The sequence below is a fragment of the Neofelis nebulosa genome, chromosome 13 (assembly GCF_028018385.1).
Source record: "Neofelis nebulosa isolate mNeoNeb1 chromosome 13, mNeoNeb1.pri, whole genome shotgun sequence".
In the NCBI taxonomy this organism is placed as follows: domain Eukaryota; kingdom Metazoa; phylum Chordata; class Mammalia; order Carnivora; family Felidae; genus Neofelis; species Neofelis nebulosa.
In genome coordinates this window covers 83,496,870-83,523,332 of record NC_080794.1, presented here as the reverse complement: position 1 = coordinate 83,523,332, position 26,463 = coordinate 83,496,870, and the positions used below count along the sequence as shown (strand labels likewise).

The 26,463-nt window shown below is 43.6% G+C and overlaps 2 protein-coding genes across 6 annotated transcripts in view; one reads left to right on the top strand and one right to left on the bottom strand.

The window, feature by feature from the left end:
- The window catches only part of ACADSB (acyl-CoA dehydrogenase short/branched chain), a 38,058-nt gene extending 21,872 nt beyond the window's left edge, over positions 1–16,186 (bottom strand). The window contains exon 1 of one of the 3 annotated variants that reach the window (XM_058698015.1): positions 16,053–16,186. In XM_058698015.1, the coding sequence (XP_058553998.1) occupies positions 16,053–16,094 (42 nt within the window). In that variant the 5' untranslated portion in view covers positions 16,095–16,186. Of the gene's footprint in view, positions 1–4,023; positions 4,306–16,052 lie in introns of those variants that run through there. The other 2 variants (XM_058698016.1, XM_058698017.1) reach the window with 2 other exon arrangements.
- Positions 16,187–16,257: 71 nt separating this feature from the next.
- IKZF5 (IKAROS family zinc finger 5) overlaps positions 16,258–26,463 on the top strand; it is a 24,352-nt gene continuing 14,146 nt past the window's right edge. The window contains exons 1-2 of one of the 3 annotated variants that reach the window (XM_058698018.1): positions 16,258–16,457; positions 17,974–18,122. The gene's annotated coding sequence lies outside the window, so the exon portion shown is untranslated. Of the gene's footprint in view, positions 16,721–17,973; positions 18,123–26,463 lie in introns of all 3 variants that reach the window. The other 2 variants (XM_058698019.1, XM_058698020.1) reach the window with 2 other exon arrangements.

Here is a 26,463-nt window from a genome sequence, read left to right as displayed (position 1 = left end):
CTCAGTGGTTGGGCGGGCGGGGGGGGGGGCGAGTCCTGTAATGGGACCGTCCAGAGATGTTGGAATGAATGAATCAGTTGACTAATCTCCTCCACAAAATGATCATGAAACTCGCCTGTTACATTTTAAAACCCCAACATATTGCCCACCTCTCTTCTTTCTGGAAGAGATTATTTACTTCACCAGACCCCCTACAGAGTTCTTTGTGTCTCTGAGTCAATGTATCACCTTTGTACTGGAGTTGAACAGAAAGCCCACCACTGAGAAACTTAAGAAGCCAGCAGGTATGACAATAATACCCATTTTTTTCCTGCTGACATAACCGTGACCCGCTTTAGCCTCAACATTGCTACCGACAAAGTGTTCGACACATAGCAATTATTTTAGCTTCACAAGACAACAGAGGCAAAGGTCCTTTACAAAGTAGGCATACAAACGTAGGAAGATGCGATAATAAAATAGAGTGGCTGTGTGCTAAGGGATTGGAATCCCTTAGGAACCAAAGCATTGAACGTTATTACCTCTCCTTTTTGGCAGAAAAAAAAAAAGTTCCTTTTAATATGACAGTCTTTAATAAAGGAAACATTTCCTTGCCTCGCCTTTAAACTGCACAGCCCAAGGTTTCGATGATGATTTTCGACTGTCCCCTGCCCTTCAGTGTTGACCTCAGCCTGTGCGGCTTTGGTGTCCACTCCATCAAAATGATTTTCCACAGTTATAACCCATTGTACCACATCATCACATTTTTTTGTACAGGGCAGCAATTGCTCCTTGAATGGAATAATAGTTATTTATGCCTTGCCAAATACTTTCCGTAACATGAGTCTGATCTGTTTCCTACTCGGCTGACCAGAGTTCTGTTGCCCTTAGAAGTACTGATGATCAGACCTGGGGTCTGTAGACTCCTGTGGACGGAACAATAAAGTCCATGAACTTGCATGGGGGAAATTATATCTTTATCTCACTAACCTCTAATGGAAATAAAGCATTTCCTTCAGTTATGAAACGGAGGCAACAAGTTACAAGTTATCTGTGGCTCTGTCATCAAAAGAAATTACAGATATTTTCGTATCAAATAAATTGGTGCAAATATCTTGATGCTCCTTACTACTTCAGAACTACAGAGCTGCTGCCAGATCTTAAGAAATACGTATTACTATATCACAATTAAAAATATCTTTATAACTTTTCTCATAACTGGCTTCCTGTGTCTTGTATATTTTATGTATTTTAAAACATTTTGAGAAAAGGTCTATTAAATTTCACTACAGTGCTGTGTACCTTTCATCTATGGCACACAAAAAGGTGAAGAACCCTTGACTGTGGATTGACTGGTAGGTTTTTTTTTTTTTTTTTGCTAAATCCATTACATCTGTTATATATGGAACATATCCATCGTGTTCCAGCATAACGAAATATCGTTCCCAACATTTTTAGAGTGCTTCAGTTCTACGGGCTTTTACAATTCGTGAAAGGTAAAAAGGAGGACACATGAGAGAAGTTTGCGAACCTGCGAAGCCCCGCTTAGGCTCTTCCCGAGGAAGTGTTCCAATGCAACGTGGAGGGCTTTGCACCTTAAATGTCTATATTAAGAGGTTCCCACCAAATGTGCCCCCAGCTCTTTTTCCCACATGTGTGCAAGAAGACATGCCCTTTCCTGCTTGGATTTCATCCCGGAACCACAGACTTCACATTCCAGTTTTCTTTTCTTACTGGTAACTTCTTTCCGACAGTGAGAAACTTGGCTCTCGAGATCTAGGATGATTTACTTGTTTAAACCTAGTACACGTTTACAACAGTTTCAGAACTGCTAACCCAGACCACTGCGAGACACAAATCTGTGCTTGTGCACAGGCCTTTTTGTCTTTGGCAATCGAAACATGGTTTCTGCGGCTTCTTTCCTCCTCGCCCCCTGTGTGGGGTGATGTGACTGTCCTGTAATAATTCTGGGACCAATTCCAACACGTGGGGGTGTTCCCCACACCAATAAGCGATTCTCCCAACCCAGAGACGGTGTCAGGCCCCAGAGGTCAAGGGCTCAAGTCCCACAAGATGGCTCCTGTCCCACTTCACGCAGCAGTTGGCAAGCCCGGGCCATCCCGTGCTTCAGACTCACTGGCTACAGATTGCAGGTTCCTAGTACCTTGGGTTCACTAAGGTTTCTAGAGGAGCTCACAGAACTCAGAGGAACATTGTTCTTACTGGATTACTGACTTATTATCAAAGAACGTAACTCCCGAGCAGCCACACAGAGAGATGCACAGGGCACAGTGTGGGGAAAGAGCACACCTTTCTGTGTTCTCTACTCGGGCACCCATCTCCCAGCACCTCCCTGTGCTCATGGACTGGAAAGCTCTCTGAGCCCTGTCCCAGTGGGTTTGTATGGAAGCTTCATTATGGAGACCAGATTGATTCAATCACTGGCCATTGGCCACTAACTCAACCTCCAGCCCCTCTTCCCTCCCGGGAGCCTGGTGGAGGGGGTGGGGGGTGTGAAACTGAAAGGCCCAACCATCTCATCACAGGAGTGGCTCCCGAGGAACCCAGTCCCCACCCTTTGCTGCAGTCTAGAAGTCATCTCATTGACAGAAACTCAAGTGCCGTGGAAGGGGGTCCAGTATGAGTAACAAGGCACCCATTTCACCTTTAAGGCTCTCAAATTATTTCAGGAATTGCAAACAGGATCCCAATTATTTTCATGAAAGATGCTCTTTGCTCTTCTTGCCTAGGAAATTCCCAGGGTTTGGGGAGCTATGAGCCAGGAACCCTGAAGGAAGACCCGGCATGTGTTTATTATAAACCTCAGTATCACAACTTGTAATATCGTTAGATTCATTTGCCACAGCAACATTCCATCTTCCCCTTACACCCAGTTCAATTTTACTTTATTTTTTATTTGGGGGGGGGGGAGAGAAAGAGAGGGCAGAGAGGGAGAATCTTAAGCAGGCAACATGTTCAGCGTGGAGCCCAACAGGGGGTTCGATCCCACGAGCCTGGGAGCATGACCTGAGCTGATATCAAGAGTCGGACATTCAACCGGCTGAGTGTCCCAGGAGCCCGGTTCAATTTTTCTTTCATACATAAGGTAAAATGTACTTAAAATGTTTTTTTCTAACATTTATTCATTTTTGAGAGACAGAGTGTGAGCAGGGGAGGGGCAGAGAGGGAGACACAGAATCTGAAGCAGGCCCCAGGCTCTGAGCTCAAAGTAGGGCTCAAACTCCTAGACCGTGAGATCAGGACCTGAGCCAAAGTCGAACGCTTAACCAACTGAGCCACCCAGGTGCCCCTGGTATAATGTACTTTTTGGAGTATACAGTTCACTGGGTTTGGCCAGATGCACAGAGCTCTGTGCTCACCACTGCCGCTCGTCATACAGTGGTTGCCTCACCCCCAAATTCCTCGTGATGCACCTCTTCTTCCCCAATCTACTGCACTGCACTTCCCATCACAACTCGAGCCAAGGATGGCTCCAGCGAGCTACCTCTCTGCACGGGCATCCAGGGCACAGAGGACACAGACACACGTGTGGCCTCATCCAAAACTAAATTCATAGTCATCTACCTCCACTTAGGCCCTTTCCCATTCTCTGAAATGATGACATTCTCTCACCACCACCACCCTCCCCCCCGACATGCACAAGCTCTGCCCCTCACCGTCAGCCAACGATCTCACCTTCTACCAGGAAAATTAATGCCAACAAACAGTGAACACCTCAACTTCCCACCACCCAATCCACTCGGGGCCCTGCATGGGCCACCCCTCCTGTCCTTTCTTCCTCTTACAAATGTAAATGCTGTCCCTCCTCTTAAGAAAGGCCCGTCCCCCTACCTCTCTCTGGATCCCACCCCTCCCCACCTTCACGGGATCCTTAGCCATCACGTTTGTCTTCTCACATTTTTCCATTTCTCCCTGCTCGAATCCACCTGGAGTACCATCCCCTCCCCCCCTTCGCCTACACAGCCAGACACCGCCGGAGCACTGCCTACTTGCCCTCGCCTCCTCAGTGCCCCCACTGCTCACCGGCACCTCTCCCTGGAGGGCCTCCACCAGCATCTCTATGCTCTCCAGCCTTCAACTTACTTGCTGTCAGCAGATTCAGTTCAGGTGAGCACACCCTCCTCCTTCCAAATGCTCCCCTCTCATTGTCTTCCCGTTCCTTCTGGTCAGTTTTTCCTCAGTCTTCTGTTTTAGCTTCTCTCTCACTTTGTTGGGGAAGTCTGACAAAGGCTGTCTCCTTAACCAAACATGAGTCAGCTCCTCTGAGTCCATTCCAACTAGGCCCTGACCTTGGGCGCTGTCCTTGGTCCACTGAGTCCAGTTTTAGCAAGAATCTCGCCGGGTCAGTTTAGTGAAAACACCCACCCTCGGTATCTGATCACTACAGCGTGCCTCCAGCAAGAATCCTCGCTGGTGAGTGTGACTCTACCAAGTGTCAGGGAGGGAGCATTTCTTCTAACCTTCATGGTCCTTCTAGCTGGACTAAGAATCAAACTGAGATGGGAAGGATTAACAGGAGAAAGTCCAATTGAATCCACACAGACCTGGAAATTCCAAAGACAGGCGACGTGATGCTTTTATGAGCTAAGGACGGGGTAGACATCTGAGCATACAGAAGGGACAAGGCCATAAGCAGGAAGGGGAAAGATGTCTGGAGGTCACCCAATCATGCAGGTGAGTTTCTTAGGTGAAGAGGAATCTCCGTTAATAGCTTTCTTCCTGGTATAAGCAGGCAGGTAAGGGGGAAGTATAGAGCTTTACCTGAACCTGCCAGGTTTTGGTTGCTTTTAACTCACGCTAACGTTCATGCCCAAGTGGCCTACCTTGGGTGGTCTGCCCCCTTGCCCCCACAAAAGAATCCCACTTGCCCGTAATGCTTCTTAGTGATTTTGCATCTGCTAACTCCCTGCTGTATTTGGAACTGGGCTTGATCTCCCCTCCCTACCGCAAAATCCAATGTAGACCCTTTTTTATTCTGAAATTATTTCTTAATGTTTTTATTTATTGTTGAGAGAGAGACAAAGTCGGAGAGGGGAAGAGAGAGAGGGAGACAGGATCCAAAGCGGGCTCTGTGCTGACAGCAGACAGCCTGAGGCAGGGCCTGAATTCAGGCAACTGTGAGATCATGACCAGAGCTGAAGTCAAACGCTTAACCGAATGAGCCACCCAGGCGCCCCTGCGGTAGTCCCTTCTTGAATAAAGTCTTCTTCATCATCTTTAACAAGGGTCATGAATAATTTTTCTTTAACAAAGTGGGGGGGAGGGGTGCGAAGAAACTCTTAAACTCTGTAGGTCGAGTGCAAAAACAGGTATAAGAAATCACTACCGGGGCGCCTGGGTGGCTCAGTCGGTTAAGCGGCCGGCTTCGGCTCAGGTCACGATCTCGCGCTCCGTGAGTTCGAGCCCCGCGTCAGGCTCTGTGCTGACGGCTCAGAGCCCGGAGCCTGTTTCAGATTCTGTGTCTCCCTCTCTCTCTGACCCTCCCCTGTTCATGCTCTGTCTCTCCCGGTCTCAAAAATAAATAAAACGTTAAAAAAAAAAAAAAAAAGGAAAAAAAAAAGAAAAAAAGAAATCACTACCGAAGTGACAATAAAGATCAAGACACACATTAAGGCCCAGCAATTCCCTGTTAGCTCATACACATGAGGATAAGCTTGCAAGCAATGCAGTGACAGTTATAAAGGTGAAGAATTAAACATCCAATTATCTGTCAACAAAGGAATGCATAAGTTGTGGGGTACTGATTCTGAAGTGGAAAAGAATTTGCCATCACAAAATATGCCTCTCTGACCTAAGGATTATCTTGAGCTGGCTATTTTTTTTATTCAATGTGTACTTATGATTGAGAAACAGAGAGAGACAGAGCACGAGCAGGGGAGGGGCAGAGAGAGAGGAAACACAGATTCCGAAGCAGGATCCAGGCTCTGAGCAAGCTGTCAGCACAGAGTCCGAGGCGGGGCTCCAACTCACAGACCACTAGATCACGACCTGAGCCGAAGTCAGACGCCCAACCAGCTGAGCCACCCAGGCACCCCCCTGAGCTGGCTCTTTTTCAGAAATAGCAGACATAAGAGAATGTCTCAAAACTGAGACATTTGGCTACATTAAAAGGGACATCAAGTGAAAGGGTGTCTTCCTCTTCCTCTCTGTACCCGGAAGAGTAGGATGACTAAGTCCCTAGAAACTTATGCAGGGAAAAGGGGAGGGCTTAAATCTGCAGAACTGCCCCACTCTTGTTTACTGGTGCTTTTCCTGGCAACCTCCCACAACTGCACGTCCCTCCCTCCAACTTTTGTATTTAGCTGGTAACAGTATTTAAAGTGATGGTGGCTTGGGCCATTGCAGGGTTACTCAGTCTCCCTGGGTGTCTCCCATTTATACAGAAGGTATCCAAGTTATTAAATTTGTTTGTTTCTTTGCTTGTCTTTCCCTGTTAACCTGTCTTTTATTACACAGGGATCTCAGCCAAGAACCTATAAGGGTAGAGCGAAAAATATTTTCTCCTCCTCTATAATTCAATGGGATAGCTTACAGCAGTTAAAATGAACTAGGGAGCTACATATAGCAACAGGGATAAATCTTGGAAATATCATAGTGAGTTAAAAAAGCAATTTGCAAAAAGGATTTGTTTGGGATGATAGCATTTATGTATACTCTAAAAACACACCAAATGATAGTATATATTCTCATGGAAACACACGGATGCAGTAAAAGTTTTAAAAACATGAACAAGAAGCATACACATCAGCGTCAGGATTATGTTCCCTCTGTGGAGAAGGTGGAAATGGCACCGTTTTGGTCAAATGTTTGTTTCACTTCTTGAAAAAACAAATGGGTGGCTCAGTCGGTTAACCAGCTAACTTTGGCTCAGGTCATGATCTCACAGTTTGTGAGTTCGAGCCCTGTGTCGGCCCGTCTGCTGTCAGCATAGAGCCTGCTTCAGATCCTCTGTCCTCTCCACCCCCGCCCCTGCCCCTATACTTCCCCCTCAAAGATAAACATTTATTAAAAAATTTTTTTTTAATGTTTATTTTTTGAGAGACATAGAGCGTGAGTGGGGGAGGGGCAGAGAGAGAGGGAGACCCAGAATCTGAAGCAGGCTCCAGGCTCCGAGCTGTCACCACAGAGAGGGGCTCGAACTCACAAACTGCGATATCATGACCTGAGCCAAAGAAGGATGCTGAACCGACCGAGCCACCCAGGCGCCCCCAAAATAAACGCTTAAACAGATAAACTAACCTCCAAAACTATAGGAAAAGTGGGTTGTGGGCATATGGGTGCCAATTATATTATTTCCTGCACTTTCTTGTGTATTAGAAATATTTACTGATGAAATGTTAATGTTACGACTTTTTAAAGTATGTGATGTGTAATCCATGTATGCTCTGGATTTTCGAAGTAGGCTTGCCTTTAAAATGCTAGGTTCGGTTTTAGATAAATCATACTGCAGAACAACTTTATGGCTTTCTTAGGAACCTGTCAAATATAGTTGCACGTAATTTAACTAAAGAAACTGGTCAATTCTGGGAACATTCACCAACTCCACTAGGGTCGAGTTGCCCCTGAGATAGCAAAAAAAAGAGAGAGCCATACCAATGAAGACTGATTCAACGGGCTCAAGATGAAACTTGGGCTTCTGTATTTCTAGAAAGCTCCCCCAGAGGATTCTCATGTGTAGCCTGGGCTGGAATCTGGTTTAACACACATGACTTGGAAAGTAAAAAGTCAACTCCTCTTAATGCAACCTTTCAAAAGCCTAACCACTCACTTGTCTATGGTAATGATCCACGAATGTGCATCCCTGCTCTCCCTGCCACGTCCGCCCCCAATGTGTTTGGCTTTAAACATTTTTTTGTGTTGAACAACAAGGTTCAAAAAAGCTTTTGAACGATGCCCCATCCTCATCCAGCGCCCTTCTCGACCTCCCCCACAGGTCACTGCATCAGGGTCTGTGCTCACAGCTCAGAGCCTGGAGCCTGCTTTGGATCCTGTGTCTCCCTCTCTCTCTGCCCCTCCCCTACTCATGCTCTGTCTTTCTCCCTCTCAAAACAAACCAACGATCATTAAAAAAAAAAAAAAAAAAAAAAAAAGTGGCATGCTCTAGCAACCGAGCCAGCCAGGTACCCACTAAGTCCTTTTTGACATACAAGTCCATTAAAATCATGTAGTAATTCTACAGCTAAATAATTAGGGTGCTCACCCTCGGTAAGCAGATTTTGATGGTAACTTTCTTGTCCTTTTCGCGTTAAAAAAAAATTTAACCAAGTAAATTTAAAGATCTAACTGGCTTTATTCAATGATTCATGAATTAGGCAGCATCCCATCTAGCAAGGGGGAGTGCCACTGGGATAAATAAAAGAAAGGCTTTTAAAAGCAGAGAAAGCATTTAAAAAGAAAAGAAAGTAATTTATTAACAAGGAATGCACTGTTTAGGCAAGGTTGCCCTCCCTCCTAAGGGGAGCTGAAAGGGTCTCTCAGTAAATTTCCTAGTTGGACCAAGAAATTCCAAGTTGACCTGTTAAAGGCTACATTCCTGGTTGGCTGGCGGGGGTGGGGGGGGGTGGGGTGGGGGGGTGTTGAAAACTACAGTTAAGTTAGGTATTAAGTCTTGGCTTACTGCTGTGCGGCCCTTAACCTAAGCGACATCATTTTTAGCCTCTGGTTTTCTAACAGCATTGACTCAACTTTACAGATCAAGAAAGGGTAAAATAAGATTATTTTATGATATAATTAAATATGTGTAATATTAAAAGAAGGATCTTTTAACTATCAACAAACCAGAATATCCCACTCTCTGATTCTGCTGGGAACTAAAAAGTATTTTAAAAGTAAATCAGCACAGTGATATAATCAGAATGGTTAAAATAAAAACCGTAACAACAATACCAACTGACGGTAAGTGTTAGGGTCAGGCGTTAAGGCAGGGTAAAGATAGGAGTCAGAGGCTAAAAAATTTTAGCAGTCAAAGGCTTTATTTGGGAACTAAGGCGAGGTTCCGTGACTCTGGGAGAGGGAGGGAGAGAGAGGGAGGGAGGGAGGGAGGGAGAGAGAGGGAGGGAGGGAGAGGGAGGGGGAGAGAGAGGGGGAGAGAGAGGGAGAGGGAGGGAGAGAGAGAGAGAGAGAGAGAGAGGTCAGGGAAGTCGAGCCCAGGTGTGGTGTGGTGGGGTTTTTAAGCTGCAGCGGTTCCGGGTTTAGGTCTGGGTGGGCCTTTTTCGTGTCAGGTCGTGCTGTCGCTCGGTGATTGGTTGACCTCCAATTCGTTCTGGCACGCTACTAGGGGCTTTTCGTTGGGCTGCACTGGCAAGATGGCCGTCCCCTCTACTGTGGTTCCAAGGACATCCTAACAGCAAGGATGAGGATAAACTGGATGTCCATACACTGCTGTTAGGAACGTGAAATGACACAGCCACTCTGGAAACCTGTTCAGCAAGTTTTTTGCGATCATGCAATTACCACAACTGTGTTCTTCACTATTTACTTAAGAAATGAACATTTAAGGGGGCACCTGGGTGGGCTCCTGGACTTCGGCCCAGGTCATGATCTCTCGGTTTGTGAGTTCAAGCCCCGTGTCGGACTCTGTGCTGACGGCTTGGAGCCTGGAGCCTGCTTTGAATTCTGGTGTCTCCCTCTCTCTCTCTGCCCCTCCCCTGCTCATACTCTGTCTCTCAAAAATAAATAAATTAAAAAAAAATTTTTTTTTTAAAGAAATGAACATTTAAGTTCAAACAAAAACCTGCACACCAATGTATACAGCAGCTTTATTCAAAATAGTCAACTGGAAACAACCACACTGTCTTCCATTGGATGATTGGTTAAGCACCCAATGGTATATCTATCGCTCAAGGCGTGGGGACCCACTTGGAACCCCAGAGCTGGCAGAAAGATTGTTTTAATCTGAAGACATCTGAGATTCAACAAATGTAGGAAAAAGTCTTCTCGGAGGTTCCCTGATCTGGCTCAAAGCAGTAACTTTGGGGAAAGGAGGGTGCCAGAAATCCTCTCTTGGGGGAGTTTTATGGAAAGACCACCAATACTTGTGGAGACAAATATTATCACCAACTTTCTTATCTCTTGTCTGTTCTCCTAAAAACTCATCTGTCTTTCCTAAAAGAACCCTATTTGTTTTTCTCTTAGGATCAGTTTCTGCCCCTTTCCTTTTCCCTAAGATACGAAACCTTTAACCTTTGAAAGAGCCAGCTAGTTCTTCTGTTGGCTCCCCTACTCATACGAAATAAACCTTTCCTTGAGTTAATGTCTTCTGTCAGTTTAATTTCCAGACTCCAGCTACAGAACCCAAGAGGGCAGAGGAAAAGTTTTTCAGTCCGGAAAAATGGAATATCGCTCAGCAATAAAAGAAGCAAGCTCTCCATGTCGGCAACAGCTTGGCAATAACCTGTTCGAATCTCAGGACTATTATGCTGAATGCAAAAAGCCAATCCCAAAGATTATAAATCGATGATTTCATTTATCTAACATTCTTGAAATGATACACGTATACAGATGGAAAACAGAACCACTAAGTTACAGGGCCTTAAGGGATGTCCTGTGGTTAAACAAAGGTAACACAAAGGATCTTTGTGAGGATGGAAGTGTCCCTCCCGTAGCTTGGCTGTGGTTGTGGATCCCCAAACATACGCGTGATTAAAACTGCACAGGACAAAATATATAAATTACATGTAAAACTGGAGATATCTGAGTAAGTGTGATGGATTGTCTCAATGTTAACATCTTGGTTGTGATACTATACTGTAGTTTTTATAAGGTGTTACCACTAGGACAAATTGGATAAAGAGTATGCAGAGAGGGGGTGCCTGGGGGCTCAGTCAGTTACTGTCTGACTCTTGATTTCAGCTCAGGTCGTGATCTCAAGGTTGTAAGATCGAACCCTACATCGGGCTCTGCGATGGGCCATGGAGCCTGCTTAAGATTCTCTCTCTCTCTCTCTCTCTCTCTCTCTCTCTCTCTCTCTCTCTCTGCCCCTCCTCCCCTTGCACACTCTAAAAAAAAAAAAAAAAAAGAAAAAAGGAGTATGTAGGATCTCTTTGTGTTACTTCTAACAACTGCATGAGAACCTACAATTATCTACTGAAAATAACATTTTAAAAAATTCTAGTGCCGTCCCCCCCAATTAAATTAAGCAAATTACTTTAAAATTAGAGAAACCAAATGTTATAGCTTTACCATGACAGAAATTCACATGGCTTATGAAGATGATGTCAACAATCTAGAAGAATTTAACGAATAGACATTTGAACATTGAACCTCTTATCATTTGTACCTGTTTCTAAAACATGTAAATTTAAGAAGTTTTCCAGCAGGAAGTAGGAGTGAAGAGGGGCAGGTCCTCCGTGCCAAGGTCTCGTATAATAAATATGAGCTCAAGGTTAGATGCCAAGGTGTGTAATTATGCTCACTGCTTGTTAATTAACCTAATCAAAACAAGAACGGTGATTTTTGGGATGTTTTGATGCTCCTTGGGGTAGAAGGAGCAACATGGTATATAAATAGTTCTGCAGGTTTATGGGACAATAGTTAACACAGAGAGGGCCCTATTATGTAATCAGCTGGCCACATTTTTCTCAGGCTCTGTTGTAGGTGGAGGGAGAATCCTTCCAAGACAGCTAGTTTCCTTTACAGCAAAATGTGAGAAGACGCGGAGATAAGAGGCTTTGCTTATTAATGCCACTGTGTCAGTAATGGTTATAAAAAAATTCTTCAGTACAGCAGATGACGCAATGTTTCTTCTCCACTTTGTAACAACTCAAGGACTCCCGTCTTCCTCTACACAGACCTCTTAGAGAATTCCAACGAACTCTAGGATACTTATTTTAAGATGATTTAAGTACTACATATCTCATTTTATTTTTTTTTATTATTTTTTTTTTCAATGTTTTTTATTTATTTTTGGGACAGAGAGACACAGAGCATGAACGGGGGAGGGGCAGAGAGAGAGTGAGACACAGAATTGGAAACAGGCTCCAGGCTCCGAGCTGTCAGCACAGAGCCCGACGCGGGGCTCGAACTCACAGACGCGAGATCGTGACCTGGCTGAAGTCGGCCGCTCAACCGACTGCGCCACCCAGGCGCCCCTACATATCTCATTTTAGATTTTAAATTGATCCTTTCTTTGCCTTCCTATCCCTGAGCCAAAGCTTCTACACCAGAACCTCTTTAGCCTCTGCTTGCTTTCTCCAAAAACAGCAGCTTCGGTTCCAGGTGTTCTCCAGAACTACGAAGAAGGTAGCCTTTCCCTTCCATCGGTCTCCGCCTCCTCCAGTATCTAAAGGTTCCTAACAATGCCACCACTTTCTAGAAGAATAGACAGAGACTGTCTCAGCAGAGGGTGAAATAAACCAAGACAGGGCAAAGTGCTGGGAAATCAGCATAAAGGAGACCTGTTCACCTTTACATGGCCTTGGCCAGGCCAACAAGTTCTCTTTCCAAAACGGCCTCTATTTCCAAAGAAATCTTACAGGGTGGGATTATCAATGAACTTAAAAATTTTTAATTGTGCCATTAACTCGGGTCCAACACCTTATCAGGTACTGGGAATTTCCCTCCTTTTCAGGGAAACCAGGTTGGGTAGCAGAAAGAACAGTTAAACCAGAATCAAGAGACCCGACTTCCAGACCAGGAGTTGCACACTTAAAATGCCTGCAGGGACAGGTGGATAGTAGGAGGGAAGGGAGCCTACGAACCTAAGGCAGTTCTCTAGTCTTAAACAGACCCAGTTCACACGCTGCCTCAACGTGCATTCCAGCATCTCCATAAGCTGGCCCTGAGTTCCATCTTGCCTCTGCTCCCTTTGGGCTGTTTTCTTTACATAGCACGAGCTGTGCTTGTACTTTTGCTCTTACTCTGGATAAAGTGTATTTGTCACAAATCGAGACATTAATTCTCGTCTTGACTTTGCCTGTCTTCCGCATTCACCCCTGTGAATGTACATGGTCTGTAATGTACTCCAAAGGCTCAGACCTATATCTGATTTTTCTGTTAGTTTCTGCTCCGATTTTTTTGGCTAGTTTCCGGATCCCTTTCCTGATCAGCTTCCAAAATGCTTCCAGTTAGAAGTTCAATTCACACTTTTAAAAGTCTGAAGTCTAAAGCAGAATGAATCCTTTTCGTTTTGTTCAGGTCATCAAACTAAGAGGTGGTAGGCAGGATTCAAACTCCAGTGCTCTGATTCCAAGGCCTGTTTCTAGAAGTCCTAGAAAGTCTAGAAATCCTTTATAGGATTAACTGAACACGGAATCACCTCAAAAATACGTTTTTAAGGGGCGCCTGGGTGGCGCAGTCGGTTAAGCGTCCGACTTCAGCCAGGTCACGATCTCGCGGTCCGTGAGTTCGAGCCCCGCGTCAGGCTCTGGGCTGATGGCTCGGAGCCTGGAGCCTGTTTCCGATTCTGTGTCTCCCTCTCTCTCTGCCCCTCCCCCGTTCATGCTCTGTCTCTCTCTGTCCCAAAAATAAATAAAAAACGTTGAAAAAAAAATTAAAAAAAAAAAAAAACGTTTTTAAAATGATCCCTTGAAAAACATCAAGGTGCCTAAAATGCTTTGGAACCACAGGTAGACTAGGTCAATTCCCCACAAACCAGGTTGCCCCAACAAAATGGACATGTTAGTTCTAATGCACGTGCAGGGATAAGAGAGCCCTTCTGAGAAGGCAGGCATGGCTGAGTGCCCAAGCTGTGACCTGACTGTTGTGTGACAAGAGCACCTTGAATACCGTCCTCCCCCTCCCACCCCCCAGTTCCTCAGCTGTGAAATGAAGCCACTAAGACTTGCTTAATAGGAACAGTATACTGGGTGGTGGATGTAAGATGCTGTCCCTGGTCTATAGAAAATTCTCACTAAAATCTGGCTTTCCATTTGTCTTTGATATCAGGGACCAAAATTAGCCCTAATTTGCAATTCTCTACCCTCCGTACCACTTGCTATGACAGCAATAAAACTAGATTATAGCTATGTACCTCCAAAGCTCAAAACCTTCAAAGGCCCCTCAACAACCTAAAAGATAAACTCCAAAATTCCTTAAAATTCCCCAGGCCCTTTCGTTGCTGTGTCTTCCCCAATTCTCTTTTTCCCCTAAAATCTAACCCCAGCTCCCAGAGAGGCTGTCTCTCCCCTAATGGTCCTGTATACCGCTCCCTCCTCTGAGCCCACAGGCAGACTGTGGACCCGTTGGGATTTGTATGCCACCTACATATCAGATTAGTTGGATATAGTTCTAACTTCCCCACTAAAAGATACACTTCTTAAAGGTCAGTGTTCATGGTCTTTATTACTACCCAATGTCTCACGCATGGCAATAAAAGCTGACATTTAATGACAGCTGACTCTATGCCAGGCACTATTTTAAGCGCCTCACATCCCCCTATAGATAGGTACCATCATTCTCCCCATATTACAGATCAAGAAACTAAGATCCACAGAGATTCAATAACCTGTCCAACACTGCTAGGAAGTGACAGAGCCTGTGTTCAAACCCAAGCAATCGGGTTGCAAACCCCACATTCTCAACCACTGTGCTACAGAGTCAACATCCCATCAATTACATTAGCTGATTAATGCAAAAGAGTTTCAGAAACTAACAAGGACAACCAGTCACAGTAAACCAACAAATCCAAACAAAAGAGATCTCTGACATGGCTAAGGAAGAGAAGGTAGTAGAGCACGAAGGTCAAGTGTCCCATCAGACTAGAATCTGAACACCAGCTCTGTCACTTGCTTTCCGGCAAGTCACTCTGAGCAAGTCACTTGATCTATTCCGGCATTAGCCTCTGCAGCCAAAAGACTGATGAAACTAGTACTCTGGAAGATACTTTTAAGAATTAAATGAAGTGACGCAAATAGAACACCAAGAACATGTGCCTGCCACACCCCGTGTGTCTAAAACTGTGTTGGCTCTAACACAAGAGTCAAACTGTGAAATCCTGGCAACTGTCTTTCCTAAACTACTAAACAACAATTATAAAATAGTACTAAATAGTACCATAGAGACTTAATTTCTTTGCAACAATACACTAAGACGACTTTAGTAATCTTCTTAATACCTCAAGTCTATAAGACAGTCAAATAAAATTAACTATCTCTAATTACACAAGGAGAGTTCTGCCTCTGGGTATGCCACTGAATTGGCAGTTGAAGAGCCTTTAACTCATTAGAGCAAATGTAAAGGTCTACAGCCAAGCAGAGGTCAAGTCCCTAATGAAGTGTTCTCACAAACAGAAATGTATCCAAGTGTGAGAGGGTTCTGGAAAGCCTACCCTAGGAAAAGCTGAATAATGGAAACATTTAATGTAATGAGAAAAACCCCACACAGTATCTTTTAAAGAATCCACAGTTTGTGTCCGTCCGTAGAGCGGAATTAGGTACAACAGGTGGATATTCCTGGGAGGCAGGTTTCAGCTCAAGTTGAGGAAGCCGGAGGGAAATGGGCTCCCCTGAGCAGTGCTGAGCTCACCCATGGGAGATGCTCTGGCCCTGGTCATGAGATAAGGGGCTGAGGGAATTCTCTAACTGGATGCGAAGTCTGACCAACTCTGAGGTCCCTTCCTAACTCTGGAGCAGGGCTGAGTTAGGGAAGACAGGGTAACGCACCGCTCAGAAAGAGACTATTTTTAACAATCTTTTTGGGGGTGGTGGTGAAATGTAATAATTGGGTAAAGTTGGCCTCGGAGAGGGAGCACCTCTGCAAACTGCCCCTAAGGATCCGAGGCTCAGGCCCAAAGATTTGCAAAGGACATCTGGGAGCCATGGCACTCCGACTCTGCGCAGAATGCTTGCTCCCTCAAAGAAGCTTCTAGAACATCTCCCAGCCCCCTTTTCACCAGCTGCTACTCCCGGCCCTCCTTACAGAAGCGGAGGCTGCTCGCCCAGAGGCCTGGTGGGAGGTCGGCCCTCGGTGAAGGGTCTGAGACCGACCCGGAGGAGAGAAGGAGGCTAGGACCCGAGACGTGGAGCGGGCTCCCGGGTCCCGTTAGAAGACCCCGCCGCTGAGGCCAAGGTCGTCTCAGACCGACCCCCCAGGGCGACCGCCGCCAGCGCACTCACCAGCGCGCTTCCGCGCAGCAGCCGAACCGCCGCTCCCTCCATGGGTGTTGTAGGAGATGCGACTGTGTCAATCCAGCGAAGTCCTTTCTCAGCGCCTCCGGGCCCAAGGCCAGCGCTTAGGGTTGGGGCCTGAGGGCAGGGTCAGGCCCCGCCCCCACCCCCACCCCCGCACACCTCCCTGGCCCCGCCCCCTGGTGCCTACGGAACCGCAAGAGAGACACACAGCTCCCTCTCCGCCTTTGCCATAAGCCCTGCTCACGCGAGACTTCGACAAGGTTGTGGGGCGGGAAGAGAGTCGGAGACACAACAAACATGGCGGCGGCAGCGACGGTGACGAAGACGGCGGCGGCGACGGTAGCGGCATTAAACAAGGCGGTGGGAGTTACTCGGTGCGGTGGTCAGGTGGTAAGTAGCAGGCTTCCGGCTCGGAAGGCGGCGACACAGCTGAGCAGGACAGTTAAGAAGGAGCGGCGGGAGACGAGAGCCGAGTTCGCAGCGGGCCGGTTGACCCCGCTCGGGACTCAGTCTCAGCGGAAGGTTGGGCGTGGTCGGTCGGTCAGCAGGGTCGCGACCCAGGGTGTTCTTGGCCCGAGTGCGGAATGTGCTGTTTCTCGGTTCCGGGAGCCCCGAGGGAGCGGCGCCTGGAGGCAGGGGCTGGAGACTCCTGGGTAGGGAGCTGCTTCTCGCTCTGACAGGTGGTCGTGCGGGGGTCTCCCCGAGGTTTGCGTCTTCACCGGGTCCCAGGGCCTGGGGGTTAGACGAGGCGCGGGACTCCTAAGTGTTCCGAATCCTTATGAGGATGCTGCCCCGACGCCAGTCCTGGGCTGCTCCTTGGGAGGACTTTTAAAACCTCTGTTATCTAATGGTCCTGCCTGGGTTAGTTTCTACTGTTTATGCACTCTCATTTTGGGAGATGTGAGGTTTGGGGAGATGTGAGGCTTTGCAGCGAAGACCCATTCAAGTTCACGCAGGCTTAAGTCTCTTAATAAACTGTAGTGCGGGTAACCAAGCCGTGCAACTATTAAGTGCTCTGTAACTGAATTTGAATTGAGGTTAAACCGGTTCCAGCTACCACTGACCACGTGGCCCGTGTAGTGTCCCCTTAATGTGCTATTGGGAACCCTAATGGGAAGTGACAATTGGGAGAAGAAATTTTATTTCTTCTTTAAGTTGTGAGATCTAAGGAAAATTTTAGTTGTCTCTCAACTTTAAGTTGTGAGATCTAAGGAAAATTCGGTTTTGAAGAAACAAAACTTATTTAAAACAAAATTTTAAACATCTGGACAGTTAGTTTTAAAATTGCATTTTATTTTAATTTATGACATGCCTTCAACAGCTACTGATTAATACGATGTTGGGAAATCGTTATGGGGAATTGAGATGTTTGGTGTTTTTTGCCCCCTAGGGGTTCAAACTGTTTCCTAGAAAACCCTACGTGTTTGGGATTGCGATAGAGAGCATAATAAAGAGGGGAATCGAGTGTTCGTTCGTTGTGGGGTGTGCTTGGAGGTTTCCTTTTTAGCCCTTTCCCACAAATGTTTCCCTAGGACTAGTGCTTTATTTTTATGCAACTGTAGTTGTTCAGCAGTACTAAGCCTGACTCTGTAAGTGTACAACACTGTGCACAAATGAAATTAATAACTTGAGTTTAAGAAAATAAACATTATTGAGAATTTGCCAAAACGAAATCTTAAGAAATCCACCAGTGGGTGGAAAAAGTCAAATTAGTGCTTGTTATTCTTTGGTGGTTCTTTGTAGCTTTTGTTGAAATAAACTTGTTGCTTTGTTCTTTCATTATCTACTAGTTTAGTTTTCTGGGAATGGTAAACTTGGCACAGGTTATTTTCTTAGCTTAAACCTGTAGATGCTAGTTAACTTTTTGTCATAAAGGTTTTGATTTGTGGTGTGCTTTTCTTTGCAGAACTCTGTATGGCTTTTCAATTTTAGTTGAAATTCCCTCCATGGCCTTTTGGAGTCCCTTGGTGTGTCTCCAGAGTAAATTTCGATTACTCTTCATTTCATCAATGTTGGAGTGGCAAGAAAAAGGAGGAACTGATTTGGGGTGAAAAGGTTAGAGTGTGTAGCTCCTGTTTTGGATATCTTCTAACTTTATGTTTTACTTTTATGTTATGTTATCTGATTTCTCAAAGCCTTATACTGTCCCTTTTTGCTTTCAAAGAATTTGTTTTGGACAATTCTGTAATCGAAGGAAATGTGTCCTAATTATCTTTGAAGAGTCTGCGTCACTCTCTCTACAAATCAGTCCTCATTTGTCAGGCTTCTTTCTCCCTTGATGTGTATTCCATGGCAAAGTAAATCTTTCAGTGACTGTAATTATTAGGCCATAAAAATAAGCACATCTATTAAGCTGCAGTCACTTTTGTCGAGGCATACCTAACCACCAAATTAAGCTGTTGTATAAGTAAGTTGGTTGCTCAGTTTTCTACCTTATGGTTAGTAACCCCCAAAGAGTAGGTGAATAAAACAGAGATTTCTATTCCTGTATCCTGTTGTTTTCAAAAATTTCCCATAGCTAATAAAAAAGATAGACTTTGGGGGGAAGGTAGGTCATAGAGAATTCTTCTGGTTCTTATGTCACCGCTGTTTCATGGTTGTGGCTGTCTTCTAATTCACATCATGATGCCTGTTTTGTTAGCTCCTGGTTAAGAGAGGGTTTATGTGTGTGCACTTGTATGTGTGTCAACAACTTCCCATTTATAGTGTGAGACTGAAAAACAAATATCAGAAAACTTCATACACCAATATCAGAAACCAAGAAAGGTTGGAGAATAGTTTTAAGTTACCTGCTTAAAGGTGAAGAGGTTTTCATGTTCTTTTGGGATCCCAAAGTTTGTTTCTTAAATGCTTCTTTCCTTCACTGGGTAGCCTCTGGCTGTTTTGTAAGAACCTTATTTTTGAGCCTCGAATGGGTAATTTGGGAGAAACTATTGGCATAAAAATGGTTAGGTACATTCTACCCAGTTTATACAGACATGTACCTACACCCCAGGGAGTACCATACTAGACCCAACTTAACTTTAATCAGAGTAATCACAGGGGAGACACAAAAGTTTTGCCGTATCATAAGGAATGGGAATAATTCTTCCATGGTTGATATAATTAGATATCATTTAGTAGAAAGAATAGGTCAGGTTAGGAATACACCACCCAAATCTGTAATAAAATTGGAGAATTCAAATATGTTTCTTTTTCTGATGACATGATCTTCCATTTTGAAATTTTGTGTAAGTTATATTTTGGCTAACAAGTCCCAAGGTGTTGAATTCATGACTTGTGGAAAAGATACCTCCAGTAAAAACATTATAGTTTGCTGATTTCTTAAAGTAGATTTTTATGGTATGTTTGGAGAGGTTTTTAAATTTATCAGTGTCTTAGGGGCATCTCCAGATTTCAGTTAATTTGTGAAGTTCTTAGATTAAACTTTCAGAGACTGATGATTATTAAAGACAGGAAGAGGGTTTGGATATGAAACCTTTATTTTCTTTTGATATTAGGAAGTGTTCTGTAGTTTCAGTTATTGTTCTTTTTCTATTTACTGTTGATTAGAAATAGTGGCTTGAGATGGAGAGAGCTGGATTTTGAACCAAAGACTCCATTCAGATTTAGGCAAGGGCCTGTCATGGTGTGTGTGTGTGTGTGTGTGTGTGTGTGTGTGTGTGCGCGCGCGCGCGCGCAAAAGAGAGAGAGAAAGTAAGAGAGGGTGTGAGAGAGATAGATGTGATATAGGTCAAGGGAGCATAAAAAATGCTTAGGGATGGAATGACACATAATTTCTGAACCATTGCAGAAATATCAGAGGTTAAAACTCATCAATATATTTAAAACTCTAATTTAAGAACAGTTTTCTCCCCATATTTACAGTGTTGTGATCTTCCCTTTTTTCGTAGGCATTCTTTTTTTTTTTTTTAAAGTCCATCATGCATTATGATTGAAAATCACACAATTTATGGCAGAGAACGCAGTGAAATTTATAATGTGACAATGTGATAATAGCCAAGACTGTCAAAATATGCCAGCCATCCTCTGTAATTAGGCTCATCTGTGTTCTTAAAACTTGAGATGCATGTATAAAAATACCATTTTCTTCTGCTTGCTTACTGGCAATCTCACGCATTTTTTTTTCTGCATGGTCACATGTTGTACCATAGCAATGTTAGGCCTTCTAATCAGGAGTTGGTAAGATTTATCTTGCTTTTTGAAGACTGTCAAAGCATATTCAGATATTTTCCAGTGGACACATCTCAGTTTTCATATTGATTAGCAAGAAGTGATGCTAAGTTGCAATGTAAACACCAGGATTTCTTTCTTAATTACAACTTTTATAATTAGGACACAGACAATCTGTAGGGCCTTACCAATCCTCATCCCTTTTATTTCTTTTTCCTCTTATTGTGGGGGCCTCTACCTCTAGTACTTTATTGAGTAGCAGTAGTAATAGCAAGCATCCTTGTCTTGTTCTTGATTCCAAAGGGAATGCAACTAAATTTTCTGTTAATTGTGATGTAGATTTTTGGAAGATACCCTATATCAACTTGAGGAATTTTTAAACATTCTAAATTTGAGTGAATGATTACTCTGCTATTTTCTTGCACCTACTGTTTGACACTCAGATATCAGTCTGATTGTTTTTTTTTTTTTTTTTTTTTTACGTGGGTGGATTGCCTTTTTTTCCTCTGAGTAGTTTTATGTTCTCTTTATCTTCTTTGAGGTTTTAAAATTTCAAAATGTGTCTGTTATTTTATTATCATAGGTTCTGTTTTGCGCTCTATGATCCCTTTCTGTCTGAAAGACATCTTTAATTTTGGAATTTCTTGATTGTTATTTTTTTGAAAAACATTTCTCTTGGCTTATCTTTTTATTTTTCTGGAACTCATTTGATTAATTTGTCTGCTGTATTTCATACCTTTTTATGTATATCTTTACACTGTTTCCCACCCGTGTGTTTTGTTGTCCTTTTTTCCCCTTTCCCTTTTATTGAGTTATAATCTTACTACCAATTATTGTTGATCTTATTCTTTGTTTTTTAAAAATTTTTTTTTTAATCTTTATTTATTTTTGAGACAGAGACAGAGCATGAATGGGGGAGGGGCAGAGAGAGAGGGAGACACAGAATCGGAAGCAGGCTCCAGGCTCTGAGCTATCAGCCCAGAGCCTGATGCGGGGTTCGAACTCATGGACCGCGAGATCATGACCTGAGCTGAAGTCAGACGCTTAACCGACTGAGCCACCCAAGCGCCCCTGTTGATCTTATTCTTAAAAACCTTTTTCATTGGAGCTGACTGGCTCACTTTCTTTTTTTTTTTTGCCCCTGATCAAAGGTTAAATTAAAAAAAATTTTTTTTAATCTTTATTTATTTTTGAGAAAGAGAGAGAGCGTGAGCAGGGGAGGAACAGAAAGAGAAGGAGACACAGAATCGGAAGCAGGCTCCAGGCTCTGAGCTGTCAGCACAGAGCCCGATGCGTGGCTCGAACCCAAGAACTGCGAGATCATGACCTGAGCCGAAGTTGGACGCTTAACCGACTGAACCACCCAAGCGCCCCTCAAAGGTTAAATTTTAAAGGACGAATGAGCAGAATCAACAATAGTCATGGAACAATTAGTAATACACTGGTTAGGAAGCAGAGAGAACCAGTTCAGATAAGCATGGTAAGATGGGAAAAAGTAACTGAAACAAACTTGTTCAGAAACCAACAATGATCCTTAAGACTGAGAAAGTTGAGCCAGACTAAAGCAAATGATTTAAAGAGGTGGCCTAAGAGAGTAAAATAAGATATGAGTTTGGGAAGTTGCAATTTGGGCTATGGGAATTAATGAGACGAGGGTAGACCATGTGTGTTTCATTGTAACTAAAGAACATATATATAAAATGATAGCTTATGATGCTCAGTTGATGAACTTACTGATAGAAAAAGGGAAAAAAAATCTGGGACAGGAAGAATTTTTTGACCTCAGGTATAACCATTTTTTTGCTGCAAAATAGCTACTGTTGTCTGAGAACATGCCGTATGCTACACAGGCTGTGAGATATTTTACGTATACGTACCTGTAAAACTTAAAACAGCATTGCCAGTTGATACTATCTCATTTTACAAAATAAGAAACTGTGGCTGAGAGAAGTTTCTGTTTAGAGTCTTCAAGCTAACACGTTTGGCCTAATACCGTAATACTGTTTATCTAGAGGATAGACTTTCAGTGGCCTCAACTTTTTAGAAAACAATGAAAAGATATAGTAATAACAATACCTTTTAAAAACCCCTAAACATCTTCTAAGAAGGGAGGAAAAGAACTATTCTCAAATGTTGCATTAAGAACAGTGAAAATTTGGTCATTTGCACATCCTTACTTGGATAGATATGTTCAGAATAAAGAACAAGTTAGATGTGAGGAGAGAGAAAGACAAGAAATACAGATATTAAATAAAAATCAGTCTGGGGCCAGTAAATAAGGGAAACCAAAAACTGCCCTGTGTCCTTCCATTAGTTCCTAAAATATCACTGCAGTATTGCATAGTACAGCATGCTACAGGAGTGACATAGTTAAGGGTTAGTCTATATCTATTAGAGTTCTCGTTAGTTAAAACAGTAGTTTTGGTCTTAAAATATCAATCAAGCTGCTGTTAATTGGGAAATGTGCTGTCATGGAGCCTTCTCATTTCTCAACTCCACAGTTCATGCTTTGGAAAACAGATTGAAAAGTACCCAGACTAGTCCAGACATTCTTGAAGAAGAAAAACGTACTGGTGGACCTTAGTACCTGAGTTATTAAGATTTTTATTATTAGGACTGCCTAATTATTATTAGGCAAGCGGCATGGAGATCCTCAGTTTGTCTCATCCCTGAAGTGCAGCTAGATTAGCACCAAACCATTTTGCACACCTAGGAAACTAATCTGAGGATTAACACAACAGTCTGCATAACCTGAGCCACAGAACTCGGCAGGTATGCAGTGCGGAGAGGTGAACTGGGGGAGACAAAAGCAGCGGAGGGTAGGGAGCTGTTTTTGTGGAGAGAGGACAGAGAAAGGTGGAGAGTGCGGTGCGTTGGGAGAGTGCAGGAAAAATACTCCCTCGAAAGTAGCTAGAGAAAGAGAGAGGAAGAGTGAAAACACAGGGGACTGAACAAGAAATCTGTTCCCCAAAACCATTGACAGGAAGAAAGGAGAGGGTTTCAATACCACCAGGATTCTATAAACATTGGAGCACAGAGTCTGAAGTTCTGGAGCCCAGTGGCTGGTGGTGCTCTGGTGAGGAAATAGGGCGAATCCCCAGGAGCAGGCAGCAGGGTCTGAGGGGTCCGCATGCCACATGGGGAGAAGTGGTTCCCTTGCTTGGAGAGCATTTGGTGAGGCCATATGGCCTTCCCACAGACAAAGGTCCCAGTGGACTCCGGAGAGCAGACACGTTTGCTGGTATTGGGACATATATGCCAGAGTGTAGTGAAACCTGACGCCAGCTGGGTATTGTGATTTGCCACAATCTCTGAATCCCTGTGGCTGCACGATCACACAAACGTTTTCTGGGGCCAGCAGGCACCTGGCCATTGTGCAGCAAGACCTTCCCCCAGAGAGTCATAGTGGGTCCAAGCCACAAGGTTCTCTCAAAGTGTGGGGTTTTGAAAAATTTTTTTTTTAACGTTTATTTATTTTTGAGACAGAGACACAGCACGAACGGGGGGAGGGTCAGAGAGAGAGGGAGACACAGAATCTGAAACAGGCTCCAGGCTCTGAGCGGTCGGCACATATCCCGATGCGGGGCTCGAACTCACGGACCGCGAGATCATGACCTGAGCCAAAGTCGGACATGTAACTGACTGAGCCACCCAGGCGCCCCAAAGTGTGGGGTTTTGAAACACAACCCCACCTGGGATCAAAACTCTGGAGGGAGGTGCTGCCTGGTAGGTGGACAGCTTGGACATGGACAGAGTAGAGGTGGGGAGTGGACGGAGGCCTGAGACTAAGGAGGGGTGCTTGATCATGGGTTGGTGAGAGCATGAAGTTCCTGTGCCAGAGACTAGGGAGCTGGGTGAAGCCATTTCTATCTCCTGCACACACACATGCGCGCCACACAGATCCACCTCAGTAAGCTAAGCAGCGCTACCTAGTGGAGAATGGAACCATTACACCAAGCCCTGCCCAAATGCTCCCTCCGAGCATATCTCCTAGAACACCAGCACAAGTCCCTCTACCTGCTTAGTGTACAGACTATAGAGTACTTCATAGTTTGAGTTCTAGGGGTAATTGGATGTAACTTCATTTGGATTTAATTCTGTTTTCTGGTTCATTTATTTGTTTTTCTGCTTCTGGTTTTGTGTAAATTGGTTTTTGTTTTTTTTTTTCATTTTCTTTTGCATGGATACAGAAAGAAAAAAATGTATTTTTCTTTTTTTTTGTTCTTTTACTTTATTTTTTATTTTTAAAAATTTTTCATTCTATTTCGTTTTATTTTATTATATAAATTTTTTTTTAAGTTTAAAAATTTTTAGGGGTTCCTGGGTAGCTCAGTTGGTTAAACATCCAACTTCAGCTCAGGTTGTGAACTCATGCTTCATGAGCTTGAGCCCTGTGTCGGCCTCTGTGCTGACAGCTCAGAGCCTGGAGTCTGTTTCAGATTCTGTGTCTCCATCCATCTCTGCCCCTCCCCCACTCACGCTCTGTCTCTCTGTCTCTCCAAAATGAATAAACGTTTAAAAAAATCTAATAAATAAAATATTTAGGGCTTATAAAAATACATTTTTTAACCTTTTTTTCTTTTCTTTTCTTGCCCTTTTTTTTTTTTTTTTTTTTTTTACTATTTTATCAACCTTTCAACAAGCAGACCAAAACACACCTAGGATCAAACTTCTTTTGTTTCATTTTTTGTTTTGTTTTTAATTTTTAACTTTTATTTCATTAACTTTCTTATTCCTCCAAAATGGCAAATGAAGGAATTCACCCAAAAAGAAAGAACAGGAAGAAATGACAGGCAGGGACTTAATCAACACAGATATAAGCAAAATGTCTAAACTAGAATTTAGAACCATGATAATAAGAATACTAGATGGGGTTGAAAAAAACATAGAATCCCTTTCTGCAGAGATAAAAGAAGTAAAATCTAGTCAGGACGAAATTAAAAATGCTGCAAGCAAAATGCAGTCTCAAATGGACGCCACGATGGCAAGGATGGAGGAAGTAGAGCACAAAATTATGGAGAATAACGAAGCAGAGAAAAAAGAGGGAAACAAAGGCAAAAGAACATGATACAAGACTTAGAGAACTCAGTGACTTATTAAAAAGGAATAACATCTGAATCACAGGGGTTCCAGAAGATGAAGAGAGAGAAAAAGGGGCAGGTTTATGTGAGCAAACTATAGCAGAAAACTTTCCTAATCTGGGGAAGGACACAGAGATCAGAATCCAGGAAGCACAAAGAACTCCCATTAGATTCAGCAAAAACCGACCGTCACCAAGGCGTATCATAGTCAAATTCACAAAATACACAGATGAGGAAAGAATTATGAAAGCAGCAAGGGAAAAAATTAGCCCTTAACCTATAAGGGAAGACCAATCAGGTTTGCAGCAGAGCTATCCACAGACACTCGGCAGGCCAGAAAGGAGTGGTAGGGTATATTCAATGTGTTGAATCGGAAAAATACGCAGCCAAGAATTCTTTATCCTGGAAGGCTGTCATTCAAAATAGGAGAGAGAAAGAGTTTCCCAGACAAACAAAAACTAAAGGAGTTCATGACCACTAAACCAGCCCTGCAAGAAATTTTAAGGGGGAGTCTTTGAGTGGATAAAAGACGAAATGAAACAAAAAAGATTGGACACAACAAAGACTACAAAGGACCAGAGAACATCACCAGAAACAGCAACACGGTGGTACTGAATTTATTCACTACTCACTCTAAATGTCAATGGACTAAAAACTCCAATCAAAAGACATAGGGTATCACAATGGTAAGAAAACAAGTCCCATCTATATGCAGCTTAAAAGAGACCCATTTTAGAACTAAAGACATCTGCAGATTAAAAGTAAGGGGATGGAGAATCATCTGTCATGCTAATGGTGTTCAAAAGAAAGCTGGAGTAACCATACTTATATCAGAGAAACTAGGTTTTAAAATAAAATAGAGACTGTAACAAGAGATGAAGAAGGGCATTATATCACAATTAAGGGGGCCTATCCACTAAAAAGATGTAACAGTTGTAAATATTTATGTCCCCAATGTGGAAGCACCCAAATATATAAATCAATTAACCACAAACATAAAGAAACTCATTGGTGATAATACCATAATAGTAGGGGACTTCAGCACCCCACTTACAACAATGGACAGATCAGCTAAGCAGAAAATCAACAAGGAAACTAGCTTTGAATGATACACTGGACTGGATGGACTTAACAAATATATT